Source organism: Aphanomyces invadans (genome assembly GCF_000520115.1).
Source record: "Aphanomyces invadans strain NJM9701 unplaced genomic scaffold supercont1.1, whole genome shotgun sequence".
NCBI lineage: Eukaryota > Oomycota > Saprolegniomycetes > Saprolegniales > Verrucalvaceae > Aphanomyces > Aphanomyces invadans.
In genome coordinates this window covers 2,027,156-2,040,554 of record NW_008580146.1, presented here as the reverse complement: position 1 = coordinate 2,040,554, position 13,399 = coordinate 2,027,156, and the positions used below count along the sequence as shown (strand labels likewise).

General features: G+C 55.6%; 6 protein-coding genes across 7 annotated transcripts; 2 read left to right on the top strand and 4 right to left on the bottom strand.

Annotated features, from left to right (window-relative positions):
• Positions 1-158: 158 nt before the first annotated feature.
• Positions 159-1,702, bottom strand: H310_00635 (hypothetical protein; the record flags this gene model as incomplete). Its single annotated transcript, XM_008863484.1, has 8 exons — positions 159-234; positions 286-470; positions 525-629; positions 688-729; positions 876-1,088; positions 1,150-1,323; positions 1,368-1,442; positions 1,502-1,702. The coding sequence occupies 8 exons, from the start codon at positions 1,700-1,702 to the stop codon at positions 159-161; spliced, it is 1,071 nt and encodes a 356-aa protein (XP_008861706.1).
• Positions 1,703-1,830: 128 nt separating this feature from the next.
• Positions 1,831-3,207, top strand: H310_00634 (hypothetical protein). The gene is made up of 3 exons (XM_008863483.1): positions 1,831-2,105; positions 2,148-2,804; positions 2,882-3,207. Exons 1-3 carry the CDS (start codon positions 1,842-1,844, stop codon positions 2,927-2,929), a joined length of 969 nt encoding a protein of 322 aa, XP_008861705.1. The 5' UTR covers positions 1,831-1,841; the 3' UTR covers positions 2,930-3,207.
• On the bottom strand, positions 3,129-6,328 carry H310_00633 (the record flags this gene model as incomplete). 2 transcript variants are annotated; one of them, XM_008863482.1, is made up of 6 exons in its annotated part: positions 6,042-6,328; positions 5,792-5,994; positions 5,550-5,740; positions 4,953-5,440; positions 4,685-4,841; positions 3,129-4,586 (listed from the first exon to the last, which is right to left on the bottom strand). In XM_008863482.1, the coding sequence occupies exons 1-6, from the start codon at positions 6,296-6,298 to the stop codon at positions 3,129-3,131; spliced, it is 2,754 nt and encodes a 917-aa protein (XP_008861704.1). In that variant the 5' UTR covers positions 6,299-6,328. The 2 variants fall into 2 exon arrangements, with proteins under 2 accessions (XP_008861704.1, XP_008861703.1); XM_008863481.1 differs by having other exon boundaries at positions 5,550-5,994; positions 6,042-6,313.
• Positions 6,329-6,657: 329 nt separating this feature from the next.
• H310_00632 (60S ribosomal protein L44) lies at positions 6,658-7,427 on the top strand. Its single transcript, XM_008863480.1, has 2 exons — positions 6,658-6,730; positions 6,931-7,427. Exon 2 carries the CDS (start codon positions 6,936-6,938, stop codon positions 7,248-7,250), a length of 315 nt encoding a protein of 104 aa, XP_008861702.1. The 5' UTR covers positions 6,658-6,730; positions 6,931-6,935; the 3' UTR covers positions 7,251-7,427.
• A 401-nt stretch (positions 7,428-7,828) lies between these two features.
• H310_00631 (hypothetical protein) lies at positions 7,829-9,141 on the bottom strand. Its single transcript, XM_008863479.1, has 2 exons — positions 8,385-9,141; positions 7,829-8,328 (listed from the first exon to the last, which is right to left on the bottom strand). Exons 1-2 carry the CDS (start codon positions 9,049-9,051, stop codon positions 7,868-7,870), a joined length of 1,128 nt encoding a protein of 375 aa, XP_008861701.1. The 5' UTR covers positions 9,052-9,141; the 3' UTR covers positions 7,829-7,867.
• A 424-nt stretch (positions 9,142-9,565) lies between these two features.
• Positions 9,566-12,344, bottom strand: H310_00630 (hypothetical protein). The gene has a single exon (XM_008863478.1). The coding sequence runs from the start codon at positions 12,284-12,286 to the stop codon at positions 9,656-9,658; it is 2,631 nt and encodes an 876-aa protein (XP_008861700.1). The 5' UTR covers positions 12,287-12,344; the 3' UTR covers positions 9,566-9,655.
• Positions 12,345-13,399: the final 1,055 nt, after the last annotated feature.

Here is a 13,399-nt window from a genome sequence, read left to right as displayed (position 1 = left end):
TGCAATGAGCCCGTGAAAGAGCATCGTCAATGAACCGCGCGACTGGCAAGGGTGAATAAAGCGCCTGCACCTTGCGCACGTGCCATGGAGCTTGCGAAGGGGACGACCAAATTTATTGCTTTGAACACATGTGTCTTACTCGTCCCGAGACCATCCCGTTAAGCAATGGGCGTCGCGTCGATTTGCGACACAAACGGGAGTGCCGCGTGAATGCGCTTTCGGTATTCGAAATCGCTACGTAAAAAGGAGGGAGCCGTCACGGGCGTGCCATCGCTGGGTACGTACGAGGCGAGGGGGTTGCGCTCCAAGTAGAGCGTTTGCAGCGACGTATTCGATGTCAAGTGCAACAAATCATCGAACGACGCAACGTTGTTGTCGTTGAGCCAGAGATCTTCGAGTGCCTGCAGCGACGCCATGTCTGGGATGTGCGGAATGCGGTTCGCGCCCACGTCTAAGATCACGAGCTTTGACTACACATGCAAGACTGAGCATGCGCGTCCAACGCTGTGTCGTGCGGCACGCACGAGGTGGGCCACGTTCTGGATGGCTTCGATGCCGTTGTGGCTCAAGTAAAGCTCCTGGAGTTCGGTATTGGCGTCCAGGTTATCAATGGATACGAGGCGATTGCTCTATTGCAGTGGCATTGAAGCGGACGTTGGCCAGAGGATGCTAAAGAGAGCAGCTGACCTGCACGCTGATGATTTTGAGCTTGACGAGCGCTTCAAGCCCCTACGAGTAGACGTCAACGTCGGCAACGGTCTAGAGAATCGTCGTTGGGGACGTCATGTCGAGGAGGGACGTTTGGGGTCGACGGCCAGCTTGCTCATGAGAGCGTGTATTTCATCGGGGAATGATGATGAAGGCATGGAACCAACCTGAATCTTGGTGATCTTGTTCTTGCCGAGCCAGAGCTGCTCCAACTCAATAAGATTGTCCAAACCTTCCAGGACGCGGATGCGGTTCGCGCCTAAGTCGAGCTTCTTGAGCGTCGAGAGAGACGCGATCCCCGTAATGTGCGTGAGCTTGTTGTTGGCGACGTACAATTCTTGGAGCTGGGTCAGGTGGGACAAGTCCGGGATGGTGCGAATCTCGTTGAACGATAGATCGAGCACTGTGCAGATCGAAACAAATCCGGTCAAGGAACGACACAAGAGAGCTATTGCGGGATGGCAACACAGGTCGAAAAGGATATCTCAACTTGACGAGGCGGTCGAGGCCGGCCACTTTCTTGATCTGGTTGTCGTACAGTTCCAAGTGCGTCAGGTTTTCAAGGTTCTCAATGCCAGTCATTTTGTACAGCAAGTTTGATCGCACTCGTATTTCCTGCGGGCCGTGAGATTCCCACACGACCACGAGAACCAGTCTACCTTGAGCTGCACCATGTCGTCCAGACCGTTCAACACACGAGCCTTCAGCCCAGCCGTACCAACGTGGTAAATATCCTGCGAACCACATGACAATGCGCACGACGACGTCTATCGTTCAAGTCTCGGATTCGTACCTCGCAGTCCGGGCCGAATTCGATACAATCCGTCAACTGGAGCTCCTTTGGTTCGTTCTCTTCTTCCGCGTGGTTGTGTTCACCTTCGTGGCAACATTCTGCGCGCTGTCTATCGTCCTTGACAACTACGGCGCGCTGCTGCTGCAGCTGCGCCGCCGCGGGCGACGGAGGTGGTGATAAGGTCGAATGCGCGTGGTCCATGACGATAGTTCTGTGGGTTTGAGAAAAATGCAAAAATGCGATTCAAGGAAGCCTTCGGATTGGCTATAATTCGTATATTTTGTCCAATCATATGGCGACAATCAAAATTTGGTGAACGCTGCAACTTTGTCGAACTTCGATGGAACTCAAGCGGTTGACGGCGCAGGTAGAGGACGCGGAGGTCGTGCTTGAACGCCTACGGCATAGCATGGATCGAGAGATCGACTCGAGCATGCCATCATCAGAACAGGATGAGAGACTTCTCCAAAACATGGCATTACTCGAGCAGCTGAAGAAATCACAACCTGACATGGACGACAAGATTCAAAGATTCATCGACAAGCTCGCATGGCGAGACCCGATCACAAACGATCCTCGATACGGACCTGCCATGCAGGAAAAGGTACGAGATCTTGGTAAAGCCATGCATCATGCAGCTCGGTAGATACTCGCGGTGGCAGAGCGGGTTGCGTCGTTGAAAGAAGCGGTGGTTGTTGCTTCAGACGATCTCACGCCCAAGGTGTCCACAGCACTAAAGAACAAGCAATTGCGCAAGCAAGAACAGGACGCAATTGACGCTGAGCGATCCAAGTTCGAACAGGAACAGGCACGAATCCAAGCTCAACACGTCGCCGCCTCTCGAGAAACGGCGAAAGCGGCTCAAGAAGCTGCTGAACTCGCAGCACAGGTCGAGCGCGAGGCCCTTGCAAAGGCAGCGCAAGCTATGAGAGAAGAACGAGCTCGTGTACAAGCGGAAAAGGAGCGAGAAACAGCCGAGGCGCAGCGATTGCAGGACGAGCTCAATCAGAGCATCCCCATCGGGCTGGAGGGGCTTCAAATGGCCCTGCGGCTGTTGTATGGCCATTTCCAGCAGGACGCGGCGAAATTCCGTACGGCCAAGAATACGTTGTTGATTCTTCTCAAGAACATATGCGCGGCCCCCGAGAACGCAACATACCGGCACATCAACCCTGCTAACGAACACTTTCACCGCGAGCTGGGACAGTTCCCCGGTGGTTTGCAATGCTTGTTGGCGTTGGGGTTTCGCCCACTGCGCCAAGGTGCAGGCAGCGACAAAAACGGCGTTATCTACGTGCTCGAGGTAGGCCATTTGTATGGCGCCGCCGCCAGGACATGCGTTCCCAACTGCGACGGATTTGAATGGCTGGTAGGAACCAGACTTGGCGTCGGACTTGGACAAGTGGAGCGACTGGTTTGATGGATTAAAGACCCTGCGAGACTACATTGAGACGAATAAGGACAAGCCTCATGCTGCCTGACGCCTCCCTCGCCATCGTTTTTCCCGACGTTCGCTCGGCTGGACCGCAGTGTAGTGTTATGCGCACTCGCCATCGCGTCCAAGTGGTTCGGGCAGGTCAATGCGATTGCCATCAACAACTGTGGAAGCGACTCTTCGCACAAACCATTAGATTTGCATGACAACTCCTTGGGCATATCGAGCCATGCCGTCAATTGTTTGCCGATCGCAAATGGTCGATGTTGCGACGGCAACAAATTCGTCGACCGATATCGCATACGTCAGTCGGTTCTTGGCCTCGAGGTCGTCGATGGCGACGTCAAAAGCCGCTAGGCTCGCATCGGCACGAGCGCTTCCTGCCAAGTGCCTCAACAGGCGGGAGAGACCTTCGTGGCTTGTCTTTGGCGCGCCACCTGACACTTCGATGAAGAACTGACGCGCAGCTTGCTCGGTTAGGATTGCGGCCTGTGCCGCGGCGGCGGCAACCAAGTGCTTGAAGCGATGGTCTGCCTCGGCCGTGACGGTGCTGTTGTTGGCGACGGTCGCCCGCCGCAACCCCTGGACGATTCCCTCTGTTTCGATGAATCGCAGCGCTTTCTTTCGCGCAACGTGTTCGATCTGGCGTACGACCGTGCCTAGGATCACCGCGTCCAAGTACCGCTTGCTCCCGTTAAAGTAGTCGCTCGTCTCGGGGTCTGGGATCATAATGCGGTGCTGGACGTCGGCCAGCGTTTCATGTACTGCTTCCGAGATCTTTTTCGCGACTTTTTCCGCTTCCTCCTTGGCCGGGGCCAACTCGAGCTCTATTTTCGCCTTGGCTTCACTCAACCGACGGTACAACGGCATCGCTTCCATCGATTGCCGGTGCTGTGCTGCGTAGGTTGACGCGCGCTGGACGACATCTTGCGTGGTGGTCCGGAGGTAGCGCGCCGGCCGCTCGACCAGGTGCCGGTGCAGGCGTTCCGAGACAGTGAGAAACTCGTCGTCGTCGTCATCATCGTCGACGGTGGCATCGGGATCGTTGCCATGGTCTTCGACATCCATCCCGTTGATCTGGTGTCGTTTGATGGACAAAGCGGCCGGCCCGGGAGACTCGAGTGGTGGCGGTGCCGGGTCGTCGGGGACAGCATCGTCGGCCTTGGTCTTCGCGTACACCTTGTCCGCGATGACTTTGACCTGTTTGACGAGGTTATTGCGCCGGCGTTCGGCGATGGGTGGCGGTCTCGGTCCAAACGCCATCTCCCCACGGAACGTGCATATTTCGACTTGGAGAAGGGATATCCAAAGGACACACTCTTTCGCCGACGACGCGGAAAAGAGCACACGAGAGAACGGCGGCGAGTGTTGGGGGGACTGGCGATGGCCTCCGTTGGGGCCGGGCGACGACGTTGGCGCGTTGGTTGGTCTAGGCGGAGAAGCAACGTTTGTGCAGGACAGGACAAAGCAGTTGGGCATGTCGCCGTAGTCCACGTCAATGTCTCTCAACAGTGTCACGGCGCAGTCTCGAAGACGGATCACATGGATCGGAGGAGCGAATGTGTCTTTATCGTCCGTGTCGGCCGGTTTCTGGATCGAGTACCAGCTCAGTGTTCCGTCGGCAATGACGCAATGCCTCGGTACCCATTGCTACAGCAGCAACCATTGGTGAGGGCCTGTAGAACGTGCCCCATTTGGGGCACAAGATGAAGCCGATGCCATGGATGGTATTCGTGATGGCGACCTACTGGCACAGGCACTTCGGTCTTGACACGAAGCAGGCCATCCTTCGAGATGGGAAGGCGAAACGTCAACCGAAGAGGCCGCGCGTGCACGCGGAGTAGATGCCACATCGCATCAAAGTCCGTGTGCGTTCCTGCCGCATCTTTGACCTTGACGAGGACGCTGCGGCGGCAAACATAAATGTCAGGACGAATGTTTGGAACAAGTCGGGAAAGCCCGAGCCAGCCGAGCAACGTCACCCATATCGTATTCCAACGAAGTGCCGCTTCGTACCTGGCTTGCGGGACATGTGTGGCTGCTTCCTCGCATGCCGTCGGGACGACGACAAAGATGCGTCGCTGGTGCTGTTCGATCGTCATGTCAAGGTCCTCGTGGTCGGCGACGTCCACCGATCGGTAGCCCGTGTGCGCCAGCAATGCTCGCATCGCTTCCGGGAACAAATACGTTGCGGGAGCGTTCGGGAGATGTTCGTGTTGGAGGTGGTCGCGCCGTGCCATGTCGAGCTTGGTCAACCAAGTTTGCTTCTCCGACGCACTGAATGCGGCCAAATACAGCGTGACGGCTCCGAACCGCTCAATGGCAAACGCTAGCGATCGCCCACTCTCGTCGACGGGCGGGGTCGCGATGATTGCTGTGATGAGCTCGAGCGGGACGCGCGTCGACATGCCAACCTTCCGTTGGTCTGTTTTGAAGGCCAGCGCCCCGCGCTCGAGCTCGACAAAGCGCCGCCGCCACTTGGACTTGGACGCTTTCCGCACGTCCTATCATGGGCCGGTGAAATGCACACAATTTCCGATCCACGGGATCCTGCAGTCGCCCCCGAGAGGACGATCTTCGCCACGAGCATGCAGACATTGGATCAAAACGTACGACAAACCCAGCAAAGTCGGTTGGCTTTTCAAACACCCGCCGTTGGATGCGCTGCTTGGCAATGCGAATCTCAATCTCTTTGAGCCACTTGTCCTTAATTTCTGCCGACGGCGCGCCGAACGTGATGGTGCTTTCGCCGGACGAGATCCCAAACACGTGCGCATGCCCGCGGGTCGCCTCCATGTCGACGACTAAGGACCGGCTCGTGAGCTTGACGTGGTTCCGCACGCGTTTGTGCAGACGCGTCGATACGTAGGTAAGAGAAACATGGCCAAGCTCGACATCGCGCTGTGTCCACGGTTGCTGTGGCCGCCGCGCCGACTTCTTCCACAGCACACCACGTAGGATATGCGCCTGATGTTCCAAGCAATCGCGAATCGCATCGAGCCACGACAGCATGTCGTCGTACGTCTCAGCAGTCAAGAGAATTGTGTTCCCATTCGTCCTACGGCGGACGGTGATACCTCGTATCCACAGACAAGACGTGCGTACGTGACGGAGAACGTGTACGGCGGCAAACCAGAGTAAACGTCGCAGCAGTCAAGGACCTTTGTCTTGCGGTCGAATGGGAAGGAGCTGTGGATGGCTGTTTTGAATGTCGGCCGCGGGTCCTGTTGGTAGATGTCGATGCGTGATGTGATCAGCACGAGGAAGACCCGCGTGAGATGGCCACTGAACGGCGTTGCGCTGTTTGGTGGTGGTGGACTTTTTTGGAGAAACCCGCATGTGTAGTCATGGTGTGCGTGCATGGACGGTAATCCAAACCTGGCCCCGACGCGACCTTGAATCTATTTTCGACCTGGTCACATGTACAACGTTACATGCCCGTGTCTGTTTGCGTGCTCAGCGATCTTCTAACAACCGTTCCATTCTCCATCTCGCTGCCGCGCCATCTACTCGACGTCGTTCGTCGGCACGTCCTTGCGGTGATGCTTGCGGATCTTGCAGCCAAGGGTCATCCGGATACATCCAGGTTGTTTCCGGCGATTTGAGAGTACAGGAGCGAGTTTGATTGGTTAAAATGCTTGATTTATGGTGCTTGATTGGCTATAATTCGAAACGCGAGGTGGTTGGTCCAGACTTGCTCCATACAAAGTCACAGAGTCGAGTTTGGTGGTGGGGAGCCGAGCGATGCCGCACGGGATTTGTATTATTGGACTTTTCGCAAGGAATCCCCTGAGGTAAGACCTCCCGACGAAGGCATGACGTCGTGGTCGAAGCTACAGCTCGGTGACGATCGTACCCTCATCGAGAGGCGGCACACTGTGCATGATGTGTACTTGGTGCGACTGCACTCTTTATTATGTGTGCTCGGCCACGACGACAGAGGTTGCGCGGAGCAGGAGCGTGGCTGACTGTAGGTGGTGTGTGTGCGTTGTAGAACAAATGGTGAACATCCCCAAGGAACGCCGTACCTTTTGCAAGGGCAAGAAGTGCCGCAAGCACACCGTGCACAAGGTGACCCAGTACAAGGCCGGCAAGGCCTCCAAGTACGCCCAAGGTGCTCGTCGTTATAACGAAAAGCAACAAGGTTTCGGTGGTCAAACCAAGCCCGTGTTCCACAAGAAGGCCAAGACCACCAAGAAGATCACGTTGCGCATGGAATGCAAGGAGTGCAAGGCCAAGAAGCAGCTCCCCATCAAGCGCACCAAGCACTTCGAATTGGGTGAAAAGAAGAAGTCGTCGGGCCATCAATACTAAGCGTGTTGCCGCCGTGCTTGGTGGTGGTGGTGTTGTTCCTACTGCCTCGACCTGCCGCCTTTTCTCTTCCGTCGTCTCCCTCTGTCGTGCTTTGGCGGCATCTTGTCGTTGAATCTCCAAGGAGGGTGTTGAACATGCGAGTCCAATAAACCTTAATCTTTCACGATTACTTGCGCATGCCCACCCCGCTACGGTCGGTGTCGCGTCGATCGAATCGGTCGCTTGCGTGTAGGCAAGTGCTCCCGATCGAGTTGATGATCCCCACGGCTCCATCCCACAGTCGTTGCGATGCCCTTGCTGGTCCAAAATCCAGCTGGGTGCTTGCCAACTTTGCCATTACGTCAGCAATCAGTTGGGAATCTCCGATCCAGCATTGAACCACGTCGACGTTGGGTATGCTGCTGCCCAGTGCTACGGCCGGTTGCATGTCACGCGGTCACGTGGTCGTGGGGCAGCACGCCATGTGCATTCTCAGCATGCGAACCGGCACGGTAAAGTTGCAGCACTCCGCATTACGTCCCGCGCGGCTCGGGGGTGGAGGAGGTCTGTACTCGGAAGACGCGCCGCCAGTAGCAACATGCAAGAAATCTGGTAAATTTCACCTGGTAATGTACATATCAACTAACGGTTGGGAACGCCATCGCGCGGGTCGTCGTGGCCTCGGGTGCAAAACGTTCGTCTCCCCGATCAAACATGGCAATGACGTGCCCAGCCCTAGCGTTTTCGGCGCGCGACGCAATCGACAGCGGCGTGTTTCCTCGAAAATCCTCCAACCGCGGGTTTGCGCCATACTCGAGCAAGACACGGATTATTTCTAGCCGCTTTTCGACACAAGGCTCCTCCCGTCGAAGTTGAACTGCCCAGTGCAGCGGCGAAAACCCGAGGGAGTCCCGCACGTTCGCGTCCGCCCCGGCTTCGAGCAGTAGCCGAGCCATCTCTGGTAGTGCCTGCTGGCCGCATATGTGCAGTGCGGTTGCCTTGTCTTGGCCTTTTGAGTTGGGGTCCGTTCCACGTGAGAGCGCTCGTCTGGCACTGTCGACGTCGCAGTTGCGCGCGGCATCTCGTAGGTGTTCACCCTCTACGAGCATGGGGAATGAGAAAATGAAGAGGGGAACGGCAAAGGACAAAGCGTACCAAGTCCAGGCGCATTGCAAAAGGCAGCAAGGCCGTACACCACGCAAAAGAACAGCGCAATGACGATTTTGCCGGAAAAACGCGCGTACGTCCAGAGAGGCTCCATTTGGTCGGGTTTGATCGAAGTAGTCGATAAAGGTGACGAGGAGGTGGCAAAGTAGACAAGGTTGGTCAAGAGATGCGGCGGCGGTACCGTTTCTGGGCGCGACCGAAGCTCCTGGACATATGCATCATGGAGCCGACTGTATTGCGCTTCGTCGAGTGGGAATCCGTAGAGGACGACGACTGCTTCCCACACGGCAACCACGAGTGAATATACAGGCACGCCCAGAATGCGAACGAGGCCACCGCACAGCGTCATGGGCGTGGCGACCGCGTATTTCCAAATGCGACGGGGATATGGCGACGAAACGGTGGAGAAGTCGTTGGTCGAAGACGAAGCAGAATTAAACACCGACAGGTCGTGCGCAATCGCAGCCACCATGGCCGCGAGCACCATGGACTGGAACACACGCAAGCCGCGAGGTTGGGTGTTGCGCTGGATGGTGTCGCTGACCATGCCCAGCAGGTACTGGAACATCATGATGCGAGGGTATTCCCACATGATGGCTGCTATCACAAACAGCACACCCATCTTCGAGTGGTGCTGGAGGATGACCTTGAGCATGGCAGAGCGGTGCGACGATCGAGAGTGACGTGGTAGCTTGTGCCAACAACCTCGTGCCAAACGTTCCAACTGTCCATGACACCGGAGAACGTCGAATTTCGAATAACAAAAAATACATGAATCTCCACGAAAAAACCGATGGCTTTTTTCCGTTCAAATGATGGAAAAATCCGCATAAATGCCTAGATTTTCTCGTGTGGCTGAGTATTTTTTTAACAATTGGACATTTTCATGAAATTCTCTACGGGGCAACCAATCCTGGACAATTATTTGACAGAAAATACACAAAAAGGAGTTGTCACGAAAATATTCCAATTCGAAATGGCGCCATCTTGTCGGAAACGTGAAGTGCTTCGACGGCCGAGGGGGGCACACCGACCCCAACATGCATGAACGCGTGAAGGAACCATTCGTTGGGTGTGTATGCTTGTTGAAGGACTTGCCCGATGCTGGAGCAGTCTCTTACCAACTGAACACCAAAGGCAATGCTCCGTAACCTGCGTCGCCCACTCAGCCAAAAATGGATGTAACATTCAGATGGGAATAAATTATGTACACTACGTCGCGACATGCCCAAAGGCATTCGTATAAGCGGCGGGTGCTTTCACGCAAACTTTTCCGAGTGATAGTCGAAATAGACACCGCCGGTATCGGGTTCCGACGAGTACTTGAGGCACATTTCCTGGAGAACCTTGTCGAGAGCGTGGGGGCCGCAGAAGAACACGCCGACTTCCTCGCCGCGATGCTTTCGTGTCAAGTTGTGGAACACAGCGTCCCAGTTGGGCCGGCCAAAGTGCGTCATTTGTTTCGAATTGATCAATCCGGAAACCACGTCGCGGCCAGTCGCGTCATGGACCACGGCCTGGATCATCTTGAGCTGGGGAAACGACTTGTCCGTCGACTTGACCGTGCTCAAATACTGGTGGACTTCGATCACGTTGTCCTTGTCCATGTCGGCGATTTGATTCATCGTGTGTTGAAACCATCCGAGCGACTCTTGGCCCCGCGTGACCCAGTGAAAGTACATTTTTTGAATGCGGAACGATCGCGGGTGGCGGACGTGCTGGCAGTTCAAGCACCGATACTCGTCCCACAAGTGGACAACGTCCTTGAGAATCGAGGCGAACGGGGTAACCCCAATGCCGCCGCCAATCATGACGATCGTCTTGAACCGATGGTAGTCTTGCGTCGGCGCTCCCACCGGCCCGTCGATGAACACGGAAGGGTACGCGACTTCGCCCCGGTGCACTCGATGGATCAAGTCGTGGAGGGCATTGGTCCAGTCCCCGGAATTCCGAATGTGAACACTCAAGTACTGGTCGCCCGGTGCCGACGAGATTGTGAACGGGTGCCATTCGTGGCTCGACAATTTCGGCACGTTCAGATACAAGTACATGCCAGGACGGTAGTGAAATCGCTTGGGCTTTTCAATGTACAGCGCGACCACGCCGTCCAACATGCGCGCGCGGACGATCTGAAGCGGCGTCGTAAACACCTTGGCGTAGCGGAGGCGCCGCTCCAGCAAGTACAGCGCGAGCGGCGGAGCAATCCAGAAAAACGACGTCGGTGTCGCGAGCCACCCCGCCAGGCCGTGCAAACACCCCACCAACAGAAATGGAAAGAACAGCATGTGGCTGTACCAAAACAAGTTGAACTTGCCTTGGCGGAACTTGGGAATGGCCGCCAACGGGAACGAAATACACGTGATCACGAGGAGAATGACGCCGGTCCACACCGGCACCGACGACACCATGTCGGTGAACGGCGGCGTCGTTCCGCTGGCAAACATGCTCACGTTGTGCGTGACGAAGATGGACGCGCGGATCTGTGCCGGTGTCGCGAGACAGTACAGATGGAGCATGTTGGACACGTGCGCACCGGTGTGGACGAGCCCTGCCGTGAGGAGCGTCGTCCCGACGATCTTGTGGAACTCGATATGGTCGTCAAATGGGATCATGTGCCACAAAAGGACGCTGCGCTTCATGACTTGGACGATAGACCGACACATGGGAAGGAGAACAATGACAAAGTTGAGCATGCACACCTGCGCACAAGCGCGGGCAACCTTGAGGCCGTACCCGAGAGCAGGGTCGACAGGGTACTGGTGCCACTTGAACAAAAACACGATCGCGTTCAGTTGAAAGTACAGCAGCAGCCACAGGATGCGCAAGTGGTGGCGCTCGTAGAGCACCAATATCTTGGACTTAATCTCGGGCTCGTGGCCGTCTACGTGCTGTTCCACGAACGAGGCGTCGCTTCCGTCGTCGTGCTCGTCGTACGCTGTCGCCAGGAATGGTCCAAACACTTCGCGAAATACCTTGTACGTCATTCGGTCGTCCGCGACGCCCACCTTGGCAAACAGCGTGTCTGCCATGTCCTTGAAACTCGTCCCCACCGCGACGAGCTTGAACGACGCAAAGTTGGCCGCTAACAAGTCTGCCACCTGCGCGGCCGTGACGTACATGCTCTTGTCTTGGTCGATCGAGTCGAAAATGAACGCGAGTTTCTCCTCGTCGTCGATGTCTAATTCGACGCACGTTTCCACGAGGAGCGCCTTCGCGTTGATTTGGTTGGGGTTGGCAGAGCAGACAAACGCCGACGGGTCGGCAATGTCAAACGTGTGCGAGAACGTGGCGCGGTCGATGTGTCCGTTGACGTCTGTGATGCTGCCTAGCAGATCGCGGAGTGCGTGAAGCTTGGCCATCGAAAGGCTCATGCCCCGCACTGTGTCGACGTCGCGCATGCTGCCGAGAATGTTGGACGGAGCACCGCCAGCGTGCCGCCGCGTGTCCATCGCAGATGCGTTGGAATCGAAAGAATACATACAGCTGGGCTTCTCGTCACATAGGACAGGCGTGCGCGCGCTTTCAGACAACATGCCGTCAAGCGACGGCTGCACTCCCACCGCCATGGACAAGCGCTGGTACACGGCCGTGGACTGCAAGACCATAGAGACACGAGAGGCACGTTCGGACTTGACCAGACTACTGATGCGGGCGCCCGATGGGTTTGCCGACGGACTCGTCGGCAAGAGCAGTCGTGGGGTCTGCGGTGTGACTGTCTCATTGAACTCGGCAACGTCGATGATCGCGTCGTCGTTGGAGCGTCCAGCCTGTGGTGTGCGCGCGTTGTAATGCGTGGGTTCCTTAACTTCTCCTTCATTGATAAAGGACAGGTTGTTGCACTTCCGCCTCTCCGCAAGCACTGCAGCGTTCACGGGCTGCCTAGTGTGCATGTCCGTCGCCGCGTAGCAGGAAGATCTTGCAATGTTAGGCCCGGCTGGCGGCGACTCGAAAGTATTTTTGGGTAAAGTGGGATGCACGCACGACACCACCGCCAAGTTTATACTGACCATAGTGAAATCAAGATGTTTTCAGTTGTGACAAAGATAATCGCGACGCGATACAATTTTCTAGATGTTTTTGGCGGATATATGAGAAACAGGCAGCTAAGTATAGGGCGACGGCCGTTTCATGTGGCCATATTCTGTCGTGCGTATCTCACCTTTCATTTTAAAGTTGAAATGCGTTTTGATTGGCTAGTTCATGAAATATCGCCAGGATCTTCGTGGACTTGGGCGCACCAAAACGAGCTTTTTACCCAATCAAACGGTTTTCTTATCATTGATTGACGATGAAAAATGAAATCCATGTATTATATTAATAGTGAGATTCAGATATTCATTCAAGATAACAAAAATTATGGCGTTTGTGTGCCCGCCAGTCATGTATCCAACGAGCCACGCCCGATGGATTGGCCAGCATCTGGAACTATATATCGTCTCGGGAATGGGTCAAGAACGTGCGGGGGCGAGAACGTGTGGAGAACCGTGAAGTGCATGACTTCTCTCCTGCACTTGCGAACCGTGCAACGCCGTACAACGCCGCGGCGACAACTGCCCTGACCCGATCATCCCGTTACGACGAATGTAACCAGAGACATTTGTGCGAAGGGGGTCGGGGTGGAAAAAACCTAAATACTCTGTCAGGAAGAAGGTTTTAGGTTAAAAGCTAAAAATCTTCAACATGAGAGTTCCGCTCAGAGACGGCACTCGCCGTCGCCGTGTTAAGAAGCTTGTTGGTGACTAGCCCCAGCTCGGGCCAGTACTACTGTACTTGCCATCGATCAGTCAGTACTTCAAAATGGACTTGGCGCCATTGGGCAGCACGAGTATGCGTACTTCTCTTATTTCGCTGCAATGACGAACTCGGCCCACTGCACGGCAATGGATTCGGCTCGGCTTTCCTCCCATGACTCGCGGTCCTCGTCATCCATGCGAAGCTTGAAGATAACGTTACAGTGAGCCCCGGAAATTGCCGTCACCCCCAACACAGCTGACCACCTCCAA